General features: G+C 37.7%; 1 protein-coding gene across 1 annotated transcript in view; it reads right to left on the minus strand.

The window, feature by feature from the left end:
* The window catches only part of spag1b (sperm associated antigen 1b), a 29,564-nt gene extending 11,798 nt beyond the window's left edge, over window positions 1-17,766 (minus strand). Inside the window, exons 1-10 of the mRNA XM_038291853.1 lie at window positions 17,633-17,766; window positions 16,613-16,772; window positions 16,396-16,518; window positions 16,247-16,317; window positions 16,058-16,170; window positions 15,874-15,979; window positions 12,999-13,129; window positions 12,779-12,885; window positions 8,483-8,615; window positions 3,191-3,649 (exon numbers count right to left, since the gene is read on the minus strand). Of these exons, the coding sequence (XP_038147781.1) occupies window positions 3,191-3,649; window positions 8,483-8,615; window positions 12,779-12,885; window positions 12,999-13,129; window positions 15,874-15,979; window positions 16,058-16,170; window positions 16,247-16,317; window positions 16,396-16,518; window positions 16,613-16,772; window positions 17,633-17,766 (1,537 nt within the window). The remainder of the gene's footprint in view (window positions 1-3,190; window positions 3,650-8,482; window positions 8,616-12,778; window positions 12,886-12,998; window positions 13,130-15,873; window positions 15,980-16,057; window positions 16,171-16,246; window positions 16,318-16,395; window positions 16,519-16,612; window positions 16,773-17,632) is intronic.
* Between the last annotated feature and the right edge of the window lie 5,651 nt (window positions 17,767-23,417).

The raw sequence follows: 23,417 nt of genomic DNA on the forward strand, positions 1-23,417 counted from the left end.
CTCCCAACTTCACAATTCCTGATCGGGAGGTGGTTGTGAGAGGCTGATTGCTCCTTGTTACCCCCTGTACTCTACATGACACACGATCACCATGAAAGTTGGCCCGATTGAAAAATTCTCGACCGACTGGAAAGTCGGCCCGAAAATGGCAAAAAAAATCGTACAGTGTCAGCCCGGCTTATGTCAGACTCACCGCTGGTAAGTGAAAATGAGGACGAGCACAAATGACGGCCTTAAGTAAACATATCAAAAGAATGATCGACAGTTAGGAGGACCACTTATTTAGATGATCCACCTGGAAAAAGAAAATCTTCGGCTATACCTTTAAGATGATTGATGTTTAGAATGAGAAAAACTAAAACTAAATTATCTTATTTTATGGCAACACAACTGATTCCATTTGCAGATCATCTTATTAATCTGCTCAAATTAAAGACAAATGCACTTATTTTCAGATCATTTTCTAATGTCATGTGTTATTTTGTTCGATACTAAAGCTGAACAATCAGATTTATAGATGCAGGGTCACTAATACACATACGACTCCCTAATGTTTGGTCAAACATCCTTTAGAGAGCTGCTGAGATACGATTCACTTGAACATTTTCAGGTTAAACTGGTTTTAAGTGTTTGGGATGTTTGACCTGTTAAATCATTCAGAAGTTTTAACCAACATGTCACTGAGGTGTTTTCATAATCTGAAAGTGCTGCTCTGTTTCATTATTCCATGTTTTGTCACCTCAGGCCCTCAGCATGATGCCACCGTACTGGCATGAGGCATTCTCCTCCTGATTCCCATGGATGGCTGATCTACAGGCTTATGCATAACCGCAGTCTCCTGAATCAGGTTTTCTACATTTAGAGAAACGTCTAAATGTAGCAGGACTGGAGTTTATTGCCCCTGAGGTGAAGTGATCTTTATCTTCACTGCGACTGCTCTAAATATACTTTTATCTATTGTAGCTGGCGGCATATTTCAGTTTAGCTGAAAGATTTTTTTGTTCTGCGTCTCACAAACCTGAGCGCTTTCCTTTCACCAGAGGGAGAACCAGAAGACAGAGGAGGACCAGTTTTGTGGAAAAACCAGACTGGAAATTCTGTTTTTTGCCTTGAAACCAACCAGTGGTGAAAAGCCAGATTCCAGACACTGTTATTGCCTCAAAAACGTTTTTGGTTTCTCCAAAACCATCTAAAGTACTTTAACCCAGTGTATCTGAGTTTGTGTGTTTTAAACTTTAAAGGAAACATAACTTCTGCACCTATTCCTGCTTTAAAAAAATCCATAAAGGTTGTTGCTGGAGTCTTTTCTCCAAACACAACATCCCAGTACATTTCAAACCAAACAAGACCCTTAAACAGAGACTAGTGTATCCTAAAAAAACGGAGAGGTGTATGCAGTTCAATGCAGTGAGGAATGCTCTGATCTTTATATTAGATAAACCAAACAATCTCTCCACAGACGCATGGCCCAACACAGGAGAGCCACCTTCTCGGGATGAGACGGTGTCCACCTACAGCTTATGGACAAAGGACATTCTTTTGAGGACCAGAATGTTCACATTTTGGACAAAGAAAATAAGGTGGTTTGAGAGGGGCATGAAGGAGGCCATCTATGTTAAGAAAGAAAAAACAACGTTAAACGGAGGGGGTGGATTCCAGCTGTCAAAAACCTATAATGCAGCAATCGAGTTAATTCCTTCATCAGCCCCAGCACCTTTACTGGGGAAGAAAAGAAATCGCCTATTCAACAAATCCCTTTAACGACCCCCCTTTCAGAGACTTAGACAGGTATGGAGCATTACAAGCTCACAAAAGAAGCCAAACGACCTCCATTCCAAAGTGGTGGACACCTTCATCTGTTTTAATTTGCATGTTTTCTAAACAAAAACAAGGCTTTGTTGCGCTACTGTATAAAGCCTCAAACTTAACGCTATTTCTGACATTTTGAATTGAAAACGCTTCCTGGATGGAAAAGGAAACGTCTTCAACCTTGGAAACAAAGTCCAACGGATTGTTTTTTTAACTTTTTTGGAATGACTATGACCTGGATGACTGAGAATCTTTACCAGCATCCATAAAGGTCATAACCAAGGAAAAAACAATAAAAAGGAAAAACAATTCAAATGCACACGTTAAACATTAACATCTTTTACTAGCATCCACCAAATGATCCAGAAAATTCTTGTTAAAAATAAGAGTTTCTCTTCTCAAAATGCAGCAGCTTCTCTTAGCAGCCAATATTTTTTTACGTTTCCTCTTTCTTAGCTCTTTTTTGTTAACATTTCATCACAGCGGCTGACTTATGAAGAAAGCCTGCCTGTTGTAGACGAAGCATCATTCCTCTGTTGCACTAAATACCAGCAGAGCAGCTTAGCATACCAGCTCTTCAAATCAAATCAGATTAGGGATAGCGACGCAACGCAGCAGCTATGATGATGTCTCAGCAAATGCTTTCTGTAACTGCAGCAGTAGAGAGCCTGCATGCATTATGAGACGTGTATGTCTGTATACACTCATATGAAGTGTAGAAGTGCTTCCACTATGAACCAGATCAACTCTGCATGCCTCCAGTGGCGGACGAGCTCTCTGCCATCCAGCCTCTCCCTTCCTGTAAAAAATGACAGCAGCAGTGCGACAGATCCAGGTTCACAGTGAGTGGTTAGTGGTCATGTGACCTGGACGGACCAAAGCTGAGATGCTTAGCCCAGGCTGAAACAGACAGAACAGTGACGCAGTGCTCAGGGCATACAGTCATTAAACGCACCACCAGATAAATGTACTGGCTGTTCCTGAAATAGCCATAGCTGCTGCAGCCACTGCAGGAGCTGACACTCCACAGCATTTCCCTTTGACAAAGGGAGACTTATGCATTTTTTTATTAAATATTTTCATTCAGATGATGGGGAATCAAAGAGAAGCACCAGCAGTAATGGCTGACACCTTCTAACCTTTGATTTTCAGCCAAAGTGGTCACCAAAGTCTCACTGGTGATTAAAACACAGAGAAAAGTCTTCGGCTAATGAGGAGACAAGAGGCGGTTTGATTCTGACTCATCCGTTTCTTGTTCCTACATGTTTATAACACATTTCTGACACTTCTATTCCAGCAGATCCCTGAAGTTAACTTCTCACACACTTACCTGCCACCTTAGATCTAATCACAGCAGGACGTGTCGACAGTGAGGACTCACCTGAATCGGCGTAGCCCTGAATGGCTTGTGAGTATTTCTCTAATGCGTCGGCAAACTGTCCATTTTTAAACAGCAGGTTTCCTTCGTTCTTTAGCCGGGAGAGGTGTGGTGGCAGGGCTCCGCACGGGGCGTCCAGATTGACAGTTTCCTCTGCCTTTTTCCCACCTGTAGCCGCCTTACTGCTGCTGCTCTTCTTATCACCTTGCGCCGAAGCTGTCGAGCCCCTCTTGCTTGATCCATTGGCCACCTTCTCCTTTGATTCCTCTGGGACTTTGTACTTATCAGAGGTCGCCCCTTTGCCCTTCCAGTGCCCGTGGTGCGAGTTGCTGGACTCGCTGTGTGGACCCCCGTCCCCTCTGCTGTGGGGCTTTTTTTGAGCGTTTCCCATGTCTCCCCTTTCAGCAGGAGCAGCTGAGCTCTCCTCCCCTCCCACAGGCTGGCTGGGTTGAACCGGACAGGCTAGAAGGAAGAGAGAGAGAGAGAGAAACCCACAGGAAAGAGTCAGTGGTTACGTCAGAGCTGAGGGGGAAGGGTTGAAACACAGCACACTTCAAACAGGGAGTTCCAGGAAACACTAACCCTGTGCAGTCAATTACGAAAGCTCTTAATGGGGGAGGGAATTACTCACATGAACATATCTTAAAAAAAATAATAAAAACACGAGGGACAAGGGGGAGGGGAATTTCCTCTGTCGCACTTATGTTGTCCCATTTTTAGAGCCCACAGAGAATCTCTGACAAATTGGCTTGAAGTTTTTAGGAGCTGCCGATGTGGTGCTGATGTACAAGATTTACTGTTAAGCCTCCTGAAAATATCCAGCAAGCTCCATCAACCGTTTCACAGCTAGCAGGTCTGAATGCAAACCTGTGCTTAATATGTTCAGGCTGGCCCACAGAATACTGAGAGACAATTATGGATTCTGAGTGAACTGTTCCTTATTCCTGAGTCCACATCTATCACACCTGTTCTCTCTCTTAGCAAGTCAGGAGTTTCTTTTGTTCTTTGAACAGCTGATTGGTAACAGTTAGTGTGGCCACTATTAAAATTAACATAAGAGCAGTCTGTTGGTATACTGATCACACAGGCAGCCTGCATGGATATAAAATACAGATGAGGCAAACATGGTGTTTGAGTTATTTTTAAACATTTATTTAAATAAAAGATTTTAGACGTGAATTATTGAAATCTTTTTTCATATTTGAACTTAGATTTAAAAATAAAAATCAACGGGCGTGCAGGTGGAGCAGTGGTTAGCGTGCACAACCCATTTCCTGTCAGCCTACGAGCCAGTAGTGCCATAAACCTCCCCCCAAAAAATAAAATAAAAATCAAATGCCTCAAAACCAATGGACAAACAGAAAAGTTGATAAACTCTTGAAATTGAAATATAGACTATTTCAGTGTAACTCGTTAGATATATACACGTATATATATATATATATATATATATATATATATATATATATATATATATATATATATATATATATATATATATATATATATAAACTGTTTTTTCTCACCCCTCGTGGGGTGGTATGTGACATCCTCATCCTCGGGTCCTCTACCAGAGGCCTGGGAGTTTGAGGGTTCTGTGCAGTATCTTAGCTGTTCCTAGGACTGCGCTCTTCTGGACAGAGGCCTCTGATGTTTTACCTGGAATCTGCTGTAGCCACTCTCCAAGTTTGGGGGTCACAGCCCCCAGTGCTCCAATTACCACTGGCACCACTGCTGCTCTTACTTTCCACATCTTTTCTAGCTCCTCTTTTAGCCCTTGATATTTCTCAAGCTTCTCGTGTTCTTTCTTCTTGATGTTGCTGCTGTCGCATATGTATATATATATATATATATATATATATATATATATATATATATATATATATATATATATATATATATACATATATATGTATATATATACACTCACCGGCCACTTTATTAGGTACCCCATGCTAGTAACGGGTTGGACCCCCTTTTGCCTTCAGAACTGCCTCAATTCTTCGTGGCATAGATTCAACAAGGTGCTGGAAGCATTCCTCAGGGAGTTTGGTCCATATTGACATGATGGCATCACACAGTTGCCGCAGATTTGTCGGCTGCACATCCATGATGCGAATCTCCCGTTCCACCACATCCCAAAGATGCTCTATTGGATTGAGATCTGGTGACTGTGGAGGCCATTTGAGTACAGTGAACTCATTGTCATGTTCAAGAAACCAGTCTGAGATGATTCCAGCTTTATGACATGGCGCATTATCCTGCTGAAAGTAGCCATCAGAAGTTGGGTACATTGTGGTCATAAAGGGATGGACATGGTCAGCAACAATACTCAGGTAGGCTGTGGCGTTGCAACGATGCTCAATTGGTACCAAGGGGCCCAAAGAGTGCCAAGAAAATATTCCCCACACCATGACACCACCACCACCAGCCTGAACCGTTGATACAAGGCAGGAAGGATCCATGCTTTCATGTTGTAGACGCCAAATTCTGACCCTACCATCCGAATGTCGCAGCAGAAATCAAGACTCATCAGACCAGGCAACGTTTTTCCAATCTTCTATTGTCCAATTTTGATGAGCTTGTGCAAATTGTAGCCTCAGTTTCCTGTTCTTAGCTGAAAGGAGTGGCACCCGGTGTGGTCTTCTGCTGCTGTAGCCCATCTGCCTCAAAGTTCGACGTACTGTGCGTTCAGAGATGCTCTTCTGCCCACCTTGGTTGTAACGGGTTGTTATTTGAGTCACTGTTGTCCTTCTATCAGCTCGAACCAGTCTGGCCATTCTCCTCTGACCTCTGGCATCAACAAGGCATTTCCGCCCACAGAACTGCCGCTCACTGGATGTTTTTTCTTTTTCGGACCATTCTCTGTAAACCCTAGAGATGGTTGTGCGTGAAAATCCCAGTAGATCAGCAGTTTCTGAAATACTCAGACCAGCCCTTCTGGCACCAACAATCATGCCACGCTCAAAGTCACTCAAATCACCTTTCTTCCCCATACTGATGCTCGGTTTGAACTGCAGGAGATTGTCTTGACCATGTCTACATGCATAAATGCACTGAGTTGCCGCCATGTGATTGGCTGCTTAGAAATTAAGTGTTAACGAGCAGTTGGACAGGTGTACCTAATAAAGTGGCCGGTGAGTGTATATCCATATATGCTGGATATATATACCGTATATATATATATTTATACGACGATTGGAAGTCATCATTCAAATGATTCAATAAAACTAAATTTAACATAATATTTAACATAAACAATTGATTTCCAACACATTAGCAGTGACTTGTCCTCCTAACTCAGTACTGTCGAGCCTTGACATGTTATTAACATAATTTACGACATCTAACAATAAAAATGGCCACGCCCACCTAGCATAGTTAATGTCTACATCCAAAGTTGTACCACCGTCTTTGGCTATGTGCGAAGAGGTACGACCGAGTATAAGGGCAAAGGCTAGAGATTTTCTTTTCCTCTATTTCAAGAATAAAGTCGTAACATCACGAGAATAAAGTCGTAATATTACGAGAAGAAAGTCACAATAAGAATAGTCCTAAAATTGTGAGAATAAAGTAATAATATTAAATGAATAAAGTTCTAAAATTACAAGACACAAGTTGTATTTTATAACAATTACAAGAAGCACTTTCTTCCCTAAAATATGGAATGTTGACTATTATGTGAAGTTATACTTTGGCTCTGGTTTGACAAATAAAGAAATCTTTTAGCACCAGCATCAAATTGGGCAGAATGTCAAAGTGGACTCAGGTTGCTGATTGGTGGAGCTGGTCAGCCATCACATGCTGGTCGGAGCTCCAAGCTTTCTTTCTGAAACTGGTTGTGGTATAATGACTGAATTCTCATAATATTACAACTTTATTTTCGTAATGTTACGAATTTTTTCTCAAAATAAAAAAAATTAAAAAATCTCTAACCTGGCCCTAATACTCCGTCGTAAAGAGGCACCTTCGTCTTCACTGACACCATTTTGTCTTATTACTTATTACTTGTCTTATATCACTCTAATGGATAAAGATGTTTTGTTTGGGATGGAGAAATGTGAACTTGTCAAAACAGAATTTTTAGATGTTGTTAACTTTTTTATTATTTATGGTAAATATCATATTCACACCTCCAAATATTTACAACAAAAACCAAATTTCCAGATATTATTATCTTCTATTAATATTTATATAGAATCCCTAAAATTGAGCTCAAATGCTAAAGCCATTCAAATGATAACTGCCCTTAAAGAATTGTAACCCTCGATTACAGATTTGATTTTGACATAGTAAAATGGTTGCTCTTTATTCTGTAAAGCCCTTTGGTGTTTTATCTGAGTGTAATTATTAATAGGAGATGGCTTCACCATTTCTAGGAAAAAATGGGAAATTTGCCTTGGAGATTCTGCTTAATAGTGCTGATCACTGGGGATTTAGAAGTGGGTATACGCAATGCTGATTGAAAAATAAGTGTGTAAACCCCGTATACTCACGCAGAAACCTTAGAAAACCTTAAATTTAAAATTATCGTCTCAAAATAATATCATGTTAATGCAAAAAACCATAGCTGTATCTATGTACAATTTAAAAGAAAGGTTTTGGATTGTGAAAATATTGTCTTGTGAGGTTTTACTATAACTTTATTAAAGGACAGATTATTTCATGCTAGCCCTGAGAACTTACTTTTCATTCATAAATATGTGTAAAGACAAAACCTGTATTTTTGGTGTGGCTGCTTCAGGCTCCTCATGAGATCATCAGTCTTTTAATGGTTGTGCTTTAATCTGAATATAGAAATCTTACTAAACTTTTTTAATAATGACACAGATTTTAATACTATATATTTATGCATTATTTTGCTGTTTACTGCTGGAAAATGAGGGAGAAGATAAGGATCATTTATTTAACTGCTGGGTTTTCTTTTCATATTTGCAATATATAGTGGGACATATCTTTTGGTCTTCTTTTGGGCCCCCCCTCAGTCAAGGGCCCTTGGAATCTTCCTAACTTTCCCCCCATATGGTCTAGGACTGCACCAGTGCACTTAATTAACTTACAACAAAGGTTTTTCCTCTTATATGCAAAATTTTATGTGAGTGAGTGGGTTGTTTTTTCAGCTAATGGCTAATGTTAGATTCTCTATACTCCAGTTAATGTTTAATTGATTGCTGAATTAGTTCACAATTACTTTAATAATGATTAATCACAATTAATCCTGGCATAAAAGGACCAAGCAAGTCTCCATGTGTAAATCTGTAAATTAAAAATGTTGATGTGTGGTTTTAGTCTCACCTTTCTGCTCCTTCTGTTCTTTTTCTGCAAAGCTCAGGTCTTCCTCTACCTCTTCAATTAGGATTTTCTTCCCTTTGCTTCGCTGGCTTGGTTGACAGTCTGACATCTTCTGCTCAATTTTGGACAGAAGTTGCTAAGCAAACAAATAAAATAAAATAAAACGCATTGGAAGTGATTAAAAAAATAAATAAAAACAGGAATATTTAGTTTTTGCATTTTAAATTTGCATAGTCACATAATTTATACGGCAATAATTAACTCTGGTTGCATACAAAGTTTTACCAAAAGATTACCATGTCCTGCTAAAGTATTAGTTTTTCTTATTTGGATTTGCTCAGTTTATTAGTAAATAATGTTATTTGTGTATATTTACAATAACAAAGGAGCTGTGATGCTTTACATGTGACCAGTTTCCAGTCAGGTTTCAAAGCACATCAAGGAGACTGTTTTGGTTAAGGTAAGTGACATCCAAATAAATTCAGACTTTGGAAGAACCACAGTGCATTTTCCGACCATAGGACAGATCTAGTTAGCTCACAGCTTCAGCTGCTTCTGCTAAAATCCACTGATTATGGCCGAAATCTAGGCGTCATGATGGACTCAGACCTGAACCTTCAGAGGCACGAAAAGGCAGCTACTAAGTCAGCATTTTATCCCCTGAAGAACATTTCCAGGATTGAAGAACTAATGTCGAAGCAGGATCTAGAAAAACTCATTCATGCATTTTGTAGAATTGATCACTGCAACAGAAAGCTGATCCAAACTTTTTTGCACCAAGAACTACAGGTGCTGGTCATAAAATTAGAATATCATGAAAAAATAGATCGATTTCAGTAATTCCATTTAAAAAGTGAAACTTGTATATTATATTCATACATTACATACAAACTCATATATTTCAGATGTTTATTTTGTTTAATTTTGATGATTACAAATGACAACAAATGAAAATCTCAAATTCATCATATCAGAAAATTAGAATATTACTGAAGACCAATAAAAACAAAGGATTTATAGAAATGTTGGCCAACTGAAAAGTATGAACATGAAAAGTATGAGCATGTACAGCACTCAGTATTTAGTTGGGCCTCCTTTGGCCTGTATTACTGCAGCAATGCGGCGTGGCATGGAGTCGATCAGTCTGTGGCACTGCTCAGGTGTTATGATAGCCCAGGTTGCTCTAATAGTGGCTTTTAGCCCTTCTGAATTGTTGGGTCTGGTGTATTGCATCTTCTTCTTCACAATACCCCATAGATTTTCTATGGGGTTAAGGTCAGGAGAGTTTGCTGGCCAATTAAGAACAGGGATACCATGGTCCTTCAACCAGGTACTGGTAGCTTTGGCACTGTGTGCAGGTGCCAAGTCCTGTTGGAAAATGAAATCTGCATCTCCAAAAAGTTGGTCAGCTGCAGGAAGCATGAAGTGCTCTAAAACTTCCTGGTATGTGGCTGCGTTGACCCTGGACCTCAGAAAACACAATGGACCAACACCAGCAGATGACATGGCACCCCAAACCATCACTGACTGTGGAAACTTTACACTGGACTTCAAGCAACGTGGATGAAGTGCCTCTCTTCTTTTCCTCCAGACTCTGGGACCTTGATTTCCAAAGGAAATGCAAAATTTACTTTCATCAGAGAACATGACTTTGGACCACTCACCAGCAGTCCAGTCCTGTTTCTCTTTAGCCCAGGCAAGACGCTTCTGACGCTGTCTGTGGTTCAAGAGTGGCTTGACACAAGGAATACGACAGCAGAAACCCATGTCTTTCATACGTCTGTGTGTGGTGGTTCTTGAAGCACTCACTCCAGCTGCAGTCCACTCTTTGTGAATCTCCCCCACATTTTTGAATGGGTTTTGTTTCACAATCCTCTCCAGGGTGCGGTTATCTCTCTTGCTTGTACACTTTTTTCGACCACATCTTTTCCTTCCCTTCGCCTCTCTATTAATGTGCTTGGACACTGAGCTCTGTGAACAGCCAGCCTCTTTAGCGATGACCTTTTGTGTCTTGCCCTCCTTGTGCAAGGTGTCGATGGTCGTCTTTTGGACAACTGTCAAGTCAGCAGTCTTCCCCATGATTGTGTAGCCTATAGAACTAGACTGAAAGACCATTTAAAGGCTTTTGCAGGTGGTTTGAGTTAATTAGCTGATTAGAGTGTGGCACCAGGGGCCATCAATTTTGAACCTTTTCACAATATTCTAATTTTCTGATATGATGAATTTGAGATTTTCATTTGTTGTCATTTGTAATCATCAAAATTAAACAAAATAAACATCTGAAATATATGAGTTTGTATGTAATGTATGAATATAATATACAAGTTTCACTTTTTAAATGGAATTACTGAAATCAATCTACTTTTTCATGATATTCTAATTTTATGACCAGCACCTGTAGAACCACAAAAAAGAGAAGCAGCATTTGGTTTCTATGTTCCACTGATCTGAAACAAACTCCCAGAAGACTGTAAGTGCTGTTTAAAACAGTTTAAGGTTGTGGTTCCACAGTTTTTTTTGTTTCACAACCTGCTTTTATCATGTTTTATGTGTTTATTATATGTTTATTATGCACCTGTTTTCCTTCTATTTCGTTTTTTAATTCATGTAAAGCATTTTGAATTGTCTTTGTACTGAATTGCGCTATATAAATAAACTTGCCTTACACATCTGTTTATGTCTGCTGTTCGCTCCCAGTTCTGGAATTCTATTTAGGCTCAAAACACTATCAGGATGGGGGATTGGTTTAGGCCTATATCACCATATTATATTAATAATTACATTTTTTGTATATCTGCTTTTTTTTCTGTATGTCTGCTACTGTCCCCTCAGCAGATGGCCGCTCACACTAAGCCTGGTTCTGCTGGAGGCTTATTCCTGTTAAAAGGGAGTTTTCCTCTCCACCATCTCCACAAGCATGCTTAGTGTGAGGGATTGCCTTCGAGTCAATGAGTCGATGCAATCAGCTGGTTTTCCTTATGTAGAAAACTTTGAACCAGTCTGACTGGATGATCTGGTTGAACTGACTCGGTAAAGTGACTTAGACAACGTGTTGTGAATTGTCGCTATATAAATGAACTGAATTAAATTGTAACTGCATTTTATGTGACTATGCACCTTTAACAAAATGAAAACCTCAAAGTATTTTATCAGGATCTTATGTAACATGATAGAAGAGCCACCCAATTAAAAGAAATTAAAAATATATATATTTTAAATGTTTTTTACAATTAAAATATGAATGGTGTGGCATTGGTTTGTCAATACATGAGTCAAAACTTCTGGAGAAGAACGGAATTTCCAAACAAGTTCCATGTTTTTTTCCAGGTTTTCTTCGGTGATCACCATTAATTTAACATCTAGTTATATCAAAACATTTTAATCATGTTTTCCACATCATGATGCTGCCACCACCATGAAACGTGTTAGTTATCAACATGGCTACTAATACATGGGCAGGATTGGAGCACCTTCTCCTAAACAGCTTATCTCTGACCCACTTTGTGTGTGGTTCTGACATTACTCTACAGGGTACTATCACTGCTGAAAGTGGCTAAATAGATGTTTTCTCATATAGTTTATCTTTATAATTGGAAATAAAATAAAAAATAGTTTTAAGTAGTAAGAAAAGTAGTTTGCCACCATCAGTGTGTGAGTGAATGGGTGAATGACTGAATGTAGAGTAAAACACTTTGGTCGTCCTCTGACTTGAAAAAGCGCTATAAAAGTACAGGACATTAAGCATTTCAAATACATTTTTTTCATATATATTTTAAAATAAAGATTTTACTTTTTATGCTTTGAAATGTTTTTCTTTTTTTTTTCTTTTACAGATTTCATATTTTTAATTCTTTTTTAGTCTAAGTTTGAGTTTTACAAACTGCATTCTTTCATTGAAGCCCAAGAAAAATGCTCACCCTTAATGAGCCAATTTACCAAAACAACATTGCTGCAAACGTCCATGCAGACCAAGAGTAAAAAAAAAATTAAGTTTAAGATCTATTATAATTTTTGTTTTATGTATAAAATTTGTAAAACAAGTTTTGTGGAAAAAAGAAAAAAGGAAAACTTGAGAAATAATCTATGAAAAAAGGATTTGAAAAAATGTTTTCGGTTGAAAACTTTTTAAATTTTAGATCAGGATTGCTTTTTTTTTTATATAACAGGTTCTTTGCGTGCAATGATAATTAAAGAAAATTCACTCCATAAGGCCATTAATCTAAACCCCATGCTCTCATTAGTAAGTGAAATGTGGTCTGCTGGCACCAACTGATCGTTTCTCATGTTTTGGTCACCTACAGTTGCCGCAGCATTGTTCGGCTCTTCCTGAAGCACCTTCCTCAGGTCTTTAGAGGCCATTTCAAAGTTGCCAATATTATTGTAAACAGTAGCACGCCGCAGAAGGGCTGATTAAAAAAAACAAAGTACATAAATTAGAAATAGAAACCAATCTAATTCAATTAAGCTTCAAACATGTATGCAAAATCCTCCAGATTTAGAAGTCTTAAAAACAGAGCACCTTTTTTATTCCCTGGTTCCAGCTCCAGCACCTGCTGACAGTCTCTCATGGCATCGTTCCAGTGCTCCAGGTAAATCTCTGCCTGGGCTCTGTTGTTATATGCACTCAGAGTGGGAATGATGGAAAGGCTCCTGTAACAAAACAAAACAAAACCACTGCTTACCAATGAGTTTAGTGCACACAGATTAAACCGGGAGTTTTTAATACATCACATACAAAGATAGAAAACCTTTTTTAAATAAACCGGACTAAACTTTTGTATTTTATTTGTTGGTAAAAATACCAAATTTGGTTTTATGTACTTAATGTCAGAATAATAATAATAGTTATTTTGAGGCTTCATTGCTTTTCTCAAAATCAAAACTTCACAAAAGTTTTTTTCATTTTTAGTAAAACCTCCTTCTTAAACTGTATAACCTGATTCAAACTTTTCTTCAACAAGCCTCTAACACTGATTTCCTCCGCTGATAAAACTGGTGTAGCTAACCACTTTTCTAGGCTATACTTTTTTGTAGCACTTTGGAAAAACCAGTTAGCCTGAGAGCAAGCCGTAGTTTCTCAGGATGACTTCTTGAGATGTTGCTGCAGCATTTCCAGGTAATGTTGATCCTACAGTCCTCGTCAGTCTTGCAAGCTTACCAGGATTTTTCTTCCAACCGTAGGAATGGACATTATGGCTGGAGACTTATTTTAGTTTCATTAAACCACAGGATATCACTCCATACATGTCCCCGTCATCACTAAGATGTTGTTTTTTTATGTTATTGTTGAAGAGAAAGCTTCCTTATATCTGAGATAGCTTCCTTATGTCTGAGTGGCCTTTCAGGCTTCATCAGATATTTTCCTATGTAGGATAATGATCAGCTTCTTCATAAGGCCATCTGCTTTAGTTTTAAAGTTGATAATCAAGTCTGAGACATTAATGCCCCCCTCCAGGATGACACAACAACTACTTTCTTGATGGAGTTGGGTCTGTTTTTTAGTGTTTAGTCCTCTTTCTCCTTCTGTTTCTCTCCTAGACATATCTATAGGCTCGGCTTTTGCTGTCACTAACAGCATGTGTCCTTATTATTGAAATGAAAAGCAGCCCAGAGATTATCTGCCTAATTGTTTCCTAGACAGAACCTCCTGTGGAGCTAGTTGAAGTTACCTTCTCTAGCATAGAGAAGGTGTCTCTACTTCGTTTTAAGCCCCCAGTCAGCCTCAACATAAGGTTTCTGACAATGAATCTGGTTCTACTGGAGGTGTCTTCCTGTTAAAAGGGAGTTGTTCCTCTCCACTGTTACTGCATGCATGAATGGTGTGAGGGATTACTGCAGAGTACATACAGCTACAGCTCAATGTGCACAACGAAACCGCATGTTTAAAAAGTTCACAGCTCACAATATATGTTATCACACTGTGCGGCCCGACGCTCTGATGCGAGCTACATGCTCACTCTGCACGCCCATAAACCACATGTAGGATTGAGTACCGAGAGATGGCGCTGACCGGACTCGTCAATCTGTTTTCACATGCGCAGTACTCGAGGTTCTGGTAAATCAGCTCATAGCTCTGCTTCAACAGCAGGATTTTCCCACAACCACCTTACTGTATGACGGCTGACTAAATTTCAAACGTGTTTGATTTTCTCCCGACCTTACGATTCCTCATCGGGAGGTGGTCATAAGAGGCTAATCGCACCTCGTTACGCCCTGTATATTACATGACGCACAGTGAGGCTTAAACTCGGCTCGATCGAAAAATTCTCACACGACTGGAGAATCGGCCCAAAAAAATGTACAGTGTGAATATCTACTATCGCCACATGTTTATTGAGGAGGAGCGGATCCTACAAAGTCAATGACTGGATACAATCTGCTGATTTTCTTTAGATAGAAAACTTTGAACCAACCTGACTGTATGATTGAACTCTTAAAGTACCTTTAGATAACGTGTTTTAAATTGTTGCAAGAAATAAAGTGATTTAAATCAGAGCACATCTCCTTTATAAACAATATGATGGCCTGACAGTCCTACGTGGCTCTTTTATTACTTATAACTCAAGGATAGAGACTTATAACTTGAGTTCAATACAGGAACGCATCACTTTCCTATACTTTAGGACTGTAGCCATACATGAGAAGACTTGAGGAAATGTGACAACTTTGTTTATTTCTCATCTTTCCAATGGTGTCAATAAAAGGAAGTGGAGGGTTTTATAGGTGTTGTCAACCACAAGTGTTTGGCTGATGGAACCAGATTTTCTCCGTATTCTGGATTTTTATATAAAGCAAAAATTGTGTTCATTTTTAATGGACCTAAAAGAGAAAAACCTAAAAGAGATTTTAACTTTAGACTTATTTATTCAGCGCCATTTAAAAACACCTCATCTGAAGGCACTTTGTTCACCAGATCATACAGTCAAATTGACTCAAAGTTTTTTATCTAAGGAAAACCAGTTGATTGCATCGACTCATTGATTCGAAGGCAATCCCTCACACTAAGCATGCTTGTAGCGACAGTGGAGAGGAAATACTCCCTTTTAAAAGGAAGAAACCTCCAGCAGAACCAGACTCGGAGTGAGCGCCCATCTGCTGAGGCCGACTGGGGTTCAAGCAGACAGAAGAAACTGTAAAAGGCGGCCCCGTCCAGGAAACACCCAGCCAGGCAGACGAGCTCTGAACCAGCTCCCATGTCAGAGGATGAGAGAGCACAATAGTTTATATCCCTTCTTATATTGTGTTTGTAAACTTCTAATTTTGACTGCATCAATTTCAGTTAATAACAAATATTAAGTAGGGAATAAAATCAAATCCCATTTACTCAGATAAAACATTATTTGTCAGCACTTTGTAGAATAGGGAGGTTCTTTATGGTGCTAGTGGAACCTGACCTGGAGTAGTAAGCCACCGCCTCTTCGTAATCTTTTGCTCTGAAAGCTTCATTGCCTTTATCCTTCTCCCGATTTGCCAGAAGGAGCTTCTCCTGCTGTGACAGACCTGGATCACACAGCAAACACATTTCACACAGACACTCAACAGCATCAACACCACATTAATCTGCAAGAATGACATTACATGAGGAATCCACTTCTCTCTGGATGTTCGGATGTCCTGTGTTTAGAATGGCAGGTGGGTCATTTTTCTGCATATCTCCATCTATCTTGTTGCATTCCTCCTCAACGTTGAACCTGGAAATAGAAACACTCCATCATTACATTGAGGCATCTTTATGTTTAGAGGTGAAGGTGCAGAGAAATGGCTCACTTGTCCCATTCCTGATAATCCCGAGGAAGAAAACGCTTTGGAGGATTTGTTCTTTGTTTTGGAAATGATTTCTGAAGCAAAAAAGCAGCTTTTTAATTTAAAATGTATGTAAATATATATATGCTGCACATTAGTTAAAATGAACTTACCTCTTTAACCGGAGCAAAGCACCTAGAACTTCTTACTGGAGGTATTTTTGCTCTGTCCAGGTCATCAAACACAGACTCCTGTTTAAGCAGCGTTTCAGCGTTTTTGGTCTCCTCCTCCCATGTCTGCCAAAAAAACAAAGAAACTCATAACATTATGTTTATGACAGAAAACTATTCTTCATAAAGCATTAAAACCACAACATGCTGAGTATCATACCCTTAAGTCATCAATGATTTGGTTCCACTCATCTTTAGAGAAGCTGGCCTCTGTGGCAACAGGAACTCCCTGCCTGAGAGCTCGACTCTTAGGGCTCAGCTTCTCCAGGTGGCTTTCACAGAACTTGATCAGATGGGGATATATTCCCTCTTCACCAGACCTTGGGATGAAATAAATCCTACATTATCAGACTCAAATCCATCCGGTCAATATTGCTCATCTATTCTAAAATTATTTATTAATAAACAGTAGAACCTGTATGGTCAAACTGACTGTGGAAACAACCTCTAAAAGCTGTTCTCTGTACAACATAATCCTGCTTAATTAACTGAGACTTTAAAGACTTAAAAAGAAACTCTGTTTGCTCCTTTACCAACGCAGGATGGGAATTGAAGCCACAACTTTCTGATTAGGAGTCGACTACTTTTACCGACGCCCCGAAATTATTCAATTCAATTCAGTTTATTTATATAGCAGCAATTCACAACACATGTCATCTCAAGGCACTTTACAGTTCACCAGATCATACAGTCAAATTGATTCAAAGTTTTCTATCTAAGGAAAACCAGTTGATTACATCGACTCATTGACTCGAATGCAATCCCTCACACTAAGCATGCTTGTAGCGACAGTGGAGAGGAAAAACTCCCTTTTAACAGGAAGAAACCTCCAGCAGAACCAGGCTCAGTGTGAGCGGCCCTCTGCTGAGGCCGACTGGGGTTCAAGGCGACAGAAGCAGAGATACAAAAAGCAGCTGTAAAAGGCGACCCGGTCCAGGAAACATGCCAGAGGATGAAGAGAGCACATCCAGCCAGTCACAGTCAGAGAAACAGGACTGGTCTGTTCCTGTTTGGCTGTGACTCCATCCTGGAGGAAAATATCAGCTGTGGTGCTGCCATCAACACCTTAGTTTATAGATGTTGGAGATCTGCCTGTTTTTCCAGTGTAGTCCTTTTTCTCTGACTGTGACTGGCTGGATGTGCTCTCTTCTTTGCTAAAGATTGATGATTATAACATTACCTTAAAATTCGTAATATCTTTTCCAGATATTTTACATCTTTGCATTTTGCAATGAAATCATAGTCCAGGTGCTCCATGGGGACCTTGGTACTGAAGTCAGCGTTTGGAAGAGAGAAAACTCCGTCAGCATTCATGGCTGAGAGAGAAGAGAAGGAAAAAAAACAGCTACTCAGTTTTTATGTGGAAACTATAACAACAACATCACACAAGCTAAAGTAAGGACTGTAACTCAACTAGCTTATTATATCTGGAATAATGAAGACATTAAACACAAAAATAAGAAATTTTTTGTACAGAAAATTGTTTAATAGAGGAATATTACTTGTAAGCCAAGTACTAAATCCAAATGGTCATCTACTGTCTTATTCTGACTTCTGTTACTTCTCCAATTTCCTGTTACTCCTAAAGAATATGCTTTTGATTTTGACACAATCCCCAGTGGGTCATTAAAGCTTTTTATCATCTTTACCTACATGTCAAATTCACTCAATGCCAAGTTTTGATCAAAAATCCATGTATATAGATTATTATTGTCCTTTTATAAGTATGAGAAAACAACCAAGATGTTGTTTTTTCAACAGCTTGTATATTTTACTGGTCCAGCATTTTTTAAAATATAAATTGAAGGGGATTTGGTTGATCCTTAAAAAATATTTAATAAACAAATAAGTAAGAGAAGCTTCTTTAAAAGTTATTCATAATGTTTATCCTGTTAAAATATTTTTGATAAAAGGATATAAATGGGATTTGGACACAATGTCTACTTTTTGTAAAAATAATGAAGAAAAGCTTATTCATCTTTTTTGGAATTGTAATTATACCAAAATATTCTGGAGATATGTCAATTTTTTTTTTCATTAAATAAATCTTAATATTACTCTAACGAATAAAGATGTTTTGTTTGGGATGGAGAAATGTGAACTTGTCAAAACAGAATTTTTATATGTTGTTAACTTTTTTATTACTTATGGTAAATATCATATTCACACCTCCAAATATTTACAACAAAAAACAAATTTCCAGATTTTATTATCTTCTATTAATATCTATATAGAATGCTTAAAATTGAGCTCAAACGCTAAAGCCATTCAAATGATAACTGCACTTAAAGAATTGCAAACCTGGAGTACAGATTTGATTTTGACATAGTAAAATAGTTGCTCTATATTCTGTAAAGCCCCTTGGTGTTGTATCTGAGTGTAATTATTAATGTTCGATGTTGTTCTTGTATATTCATCGATGAAGTATTAGGGCCAGGCTAGAGATTTGTTTTTCTTTTATTTCTTGAATAAAGTCGTAACATTACGAGGGTAAAGTTGTAAAATTCTGAGAATAAAGTCATAACATTACGAGAAAGGTTAGCCATAACATTACTAGAAAGGATATTCATAAAATTACGTGAATAAAGTTGTAAAATTATGAGAGCAAAGTCATAAAATAATGAGAATAAAGTCTTAAAATTACGAGAATAAATTCATAAAATTACGAGAACAAAGTCGTAAAATTACGAGAATAAAGTCGCAACAAGAATAGTCACAAAATTACGAGAATAAAGTTGTAAAATTACCTGAATAAAGTCGTAAAATTACGAGAATAAAGTTGTAAAATGATGACATTTAAGTCATAAAATTATGAGAATAAAGTCGAAAAATTATGAGAATTAAGTCACAACGAGAATAGTCACAAATTTACGAGAATAAAGTCGTAAAATTATGAGAATAACGTTGTAAAATTGGGAGAATAAAGTTGTAAAATGACAAGAATAAAGTCATAAAATTACGAGAATAAAATCATAAAATTACGAGAATAAAATCATAAAATTACGAGAATTAAGTCGTAAAATGAGGAGAATAAAGTAGTAAAATTATGAGAATAAGTCGTAAAATTATGAGAATAAAGTCACAAGAATAGTCACGAAATTACGAGAATAAAGGCATAAAATTACGAGAATAAAGTCATAAAATTATGAGAATAAAGTTGTAAAATATTAGAATAAAGTCGTAAAATTATGAGAATAAAGTTGTAAAATGATGAGAATAAAGTCACAACGAGAATAGTCACAAAATTACGAGAATAAATGCATAAACTTATGCGAATAAAGTCATTAAATTACGAGAATAAAGTCATAAAATGATGAGAATAGTCACAACAAGAATAGTCACAAAATTACGTGAATAAAATCATAAAATTAATAGAAGTCATAAAAGTATTAGAATAGAGTCGTAAAATTATGAGAATAAAGTCATAAAATGATGAGAATAAAGTCACAACGAGAATAGTCACAAAATTACAATAAAGTTGTATTTACTCTTGAAAGTAGCCCTTTCTTCCCTAAAATGAGAAATGTCAAACATTATGTAACATTAAAGGAATAGTACACCCAAAACATGATTAGCCTTCATTTTCTACTCACCCCCATGCTGAACAACACTCTGGAGTACTTTTTTGATATCTCAAATGCATCTGGAGATCTGGGAGGCTTCTTGCTGTCTGCTGACATTCAAATAATGGAAGTCTATTGTGTCCGAGACAGAAAGGTCCATAAAAGTCCACAAAAAACGTGTCAATATTCCTCCATACTGCTCGTCCAATGTATTCCAAGTGTCCTGAGTGGGTAGCGTCCATAATTTACTCGAAACGAAGTCATTTAGAATGTTTTTAGCATAGATATCCATAATAAAGGCTAGATGTCTTACGGCGGAGTCTCAAACGTCATCACCAGCGGCCATCTTACCTCAGGCAGGCTTTCTGTTGTGCTCTGTGGTACCTAATGTAAGGCGAGTGATCAGCACGAACACAAATACTCTTATCTCACTGAATTCTTGACGGATTTACAAACAGTTTGGTTTCTTACAAACATTATGAACGTGGCTATAATTCTAGATGCTTGAACATGTCGAAATTGCAGATTTTCTTGTTGAAAAATGACTTAATCATGCAGCATAGTTGTGCATCACGGCTACTTGCGCAAGTTATCAAGGCTGAGACTGTTAGTCAATTATATAGGTTTTACTGACACCAATAACGATTGTATGACAATTAATCTTTGGTGTAAATTACAATATTTGTGGATGTGGTTGTAGTTATTAGTTGGCTAATAACAATAATCTGAGTGTTGTTGTATTTTCATTATTAGCCTAACGTTAGCTGGCTAATAACAAGAAGCTGCAAAGTGAGACCTAACGTTAGTAAGTTAGCAGCTAACGTTACAGTTTAGCTAGCTGCTAACGTTAACCAGCAACTTTACATCAGTAGAAGAGGCAGAATTGCACATGATTTCCAATCGATTTGGTTTGTCAAAACATCTTACATTATGTTACAGGAATTTGCTGGGTTTATTAAAAGGAAGATGCCAGACTTTTGCTATGACATAATAGTATTACAAGACTGTTGTTGACTCAAAGCTTTTATAAGTTTGTATTAGTTTCATTTGGACAACTTAAAGATGGTGTTGTGCCAAACATTTTCAACTTTCCAGCTCATCTTCAAAGGGTATGTGTATCATTGAAATTTAATCACATATTGATATACCAATCTTATACACTGTGAATTGTTGTTGGTCACTTTTGTTTTTGTTTCTGCAGGTTATATAATGTGTAAGCAGGAGGAGAAGATCTTCCATCCCCGTTTGCTGACATTCCTGCACTAGTACATGACCACAGCTACCTTCCTGTCCGCTTTGATGGCCTTGTGGACAACGCTCACTTGTACATTATACAGAAGCTCAATAAAACCGTCCTTTTCAAAGGGCATTAGCCAAGCTATGTTTTTTGGGTAATTTTTTAAATCTCTGTCTTCCATGTGTATACCATCACAGTAGTGTAGGTGGGGATTTCAACATGCTACATCTATATAAACTTGTGAAGGGGACTATTGTACCAATTTTAATAGCAAATAAATGTCACTTTTATAATGGTTTAAAAATAGGAACTTTTGTGTAATTACCCCTGATATATAATCCGAATAGTCTACATGAAACTTCAAAGTGTTACCTTTAATTTGAAACCTGGATTATGCTGCTACACCAAGAGGTTGCCACACAATAAGCCTTTTCTGTCAGTATTCCATATTTTATTATAACAATAATATTCATATTATAAAAGTATGTATGTAAATATAAATAAATTAGGACTGTGAAATAATTAATCACACCCAAATAAAAGTGTTTATTTATATATATATATATATATATATATATATATATATATATATATATATATATATATATATATATATATACATATTAAAATATATATATATATATATAAATGTATATATACATAATTTTATTTATATATATACATATTTATATATATATATATATATATATATATATTATATATATATATATATATATATATATATATATATATATATATATATATATATATACACATATTTATATATATAGGTATCTATATCTATATAGATATCTATATAGATATATCTATATATCATGTTGCCATTCAGTACACTGAGTTTTATTAGCATATATTGATTTAACATAAATACCTTGTGCATGTGTATATTTATTGCACCTGTATGTTCTATTCAATGTTCTTTTCATATGAAATACCATGGTTATAATTATTCATAAGTGTGCAGTATCATAACTACATGTCTGACTTTTGTTTAACAAACCAAACAATTAGACAATTCAGGAAGTTATGGTTATTTAAGTACATGCGCCTTTAAAACACAATGTTACGAATGAGCGAGCTGCCTGTAGCAAGATGGCCGCCACGTGCGGACGTCGACCCCCATTGGCCAGCAGCGCGGACGAGACATCTAGCCTTTATTATGGATATCTATGGTTTTTAGAGCATAAACAGTAGTGTATAGGATTTCCTGAAAGCGCGCGCCGGCGCGTTCATGACGCTACGGAAACCGCGGCAGACCAAACCAGATGAAAGTGCGCATTCAGCTCGGCAAAGAACTCATGCTCTTCCTCAACACTGAAGTCCTCAGACATTTTTCTTTCGTTGTTTCTTTCTTTGCACAGGTAAACAGCACATTTATTCTTCTACGCTTGCATTATCAGCAGAGCAGACGCTGAATGCGCACTTTCATCTGGTTTGGTCTGCCGGCTTCCGTAGCGTCATGAACGCGCCGGCGCGCGCTTTCAGGAAATCCTATACACTACTGTTTATGCTCTAAAAACATTCTAAATGACTTCGTTTCGAGTAAATTCTGGATGCTACCCACTCAGGACACTTGGAATACATTGGACGAGCAGTATGGAGGAATATTGACACGTTTTTTGTGGACTTTTATGGACCTTTCTGTCTCGGGCACCATGGACCTCCATTATTTGAATGTCAGCAGACAGCAAGAAGCCTCCCAGATCTCCAGATGCATTAGAGATATCAAAAAAGTACTCCAGAGTGTTCTTCAGCATGGGGGTGAGTAGAAAATGAAGGCTAATCATGTTTTGGGTGTACTATTCCTTTAAGTTATACTTTGGCATCGCTTTGACATGTATTCTTGTAATGTTTCGAAATAGAAAAAAAATCTCTAGCATGGCCCTAATACTCCGTCGTATTTCTTTGTTTGCAAAAATAAAAAAAAACTCAACTAGCTAAAAACAGTGATGAATTATTGTTCGAGCTTTAGCTGAAACTTCTCCCATTAATCTAATGTCTAATGCAACCAAGGTTTCAACAAAGAAGGGGAAAAAAGCCACCATACCTGCTCTCTGTTTGACCAGGGCTCTAGAGACTCGGTTGCTATAGTAACCAGACGCGGAAGGCCATTCAGCAGACCGACCGGAAATACGTCACCGTCA

The sequence above is a fragment of the Cyprinodon tularosa genome, unplaced genomic scaffold (assembly GCF_016077235.1).
Source record: "Cyprinodon tularosa strain WSP-4 unplaced genomic scaffold, ASM1607723v1 ctg301, whole genome shotgun sequence".
NCBI lineage: Eukaryota > Metazoa > Chordata > Actinopteri > Cyprinodontiformes > Cyprinodontidae > Cyprinodon > Cyprinodon tularosa.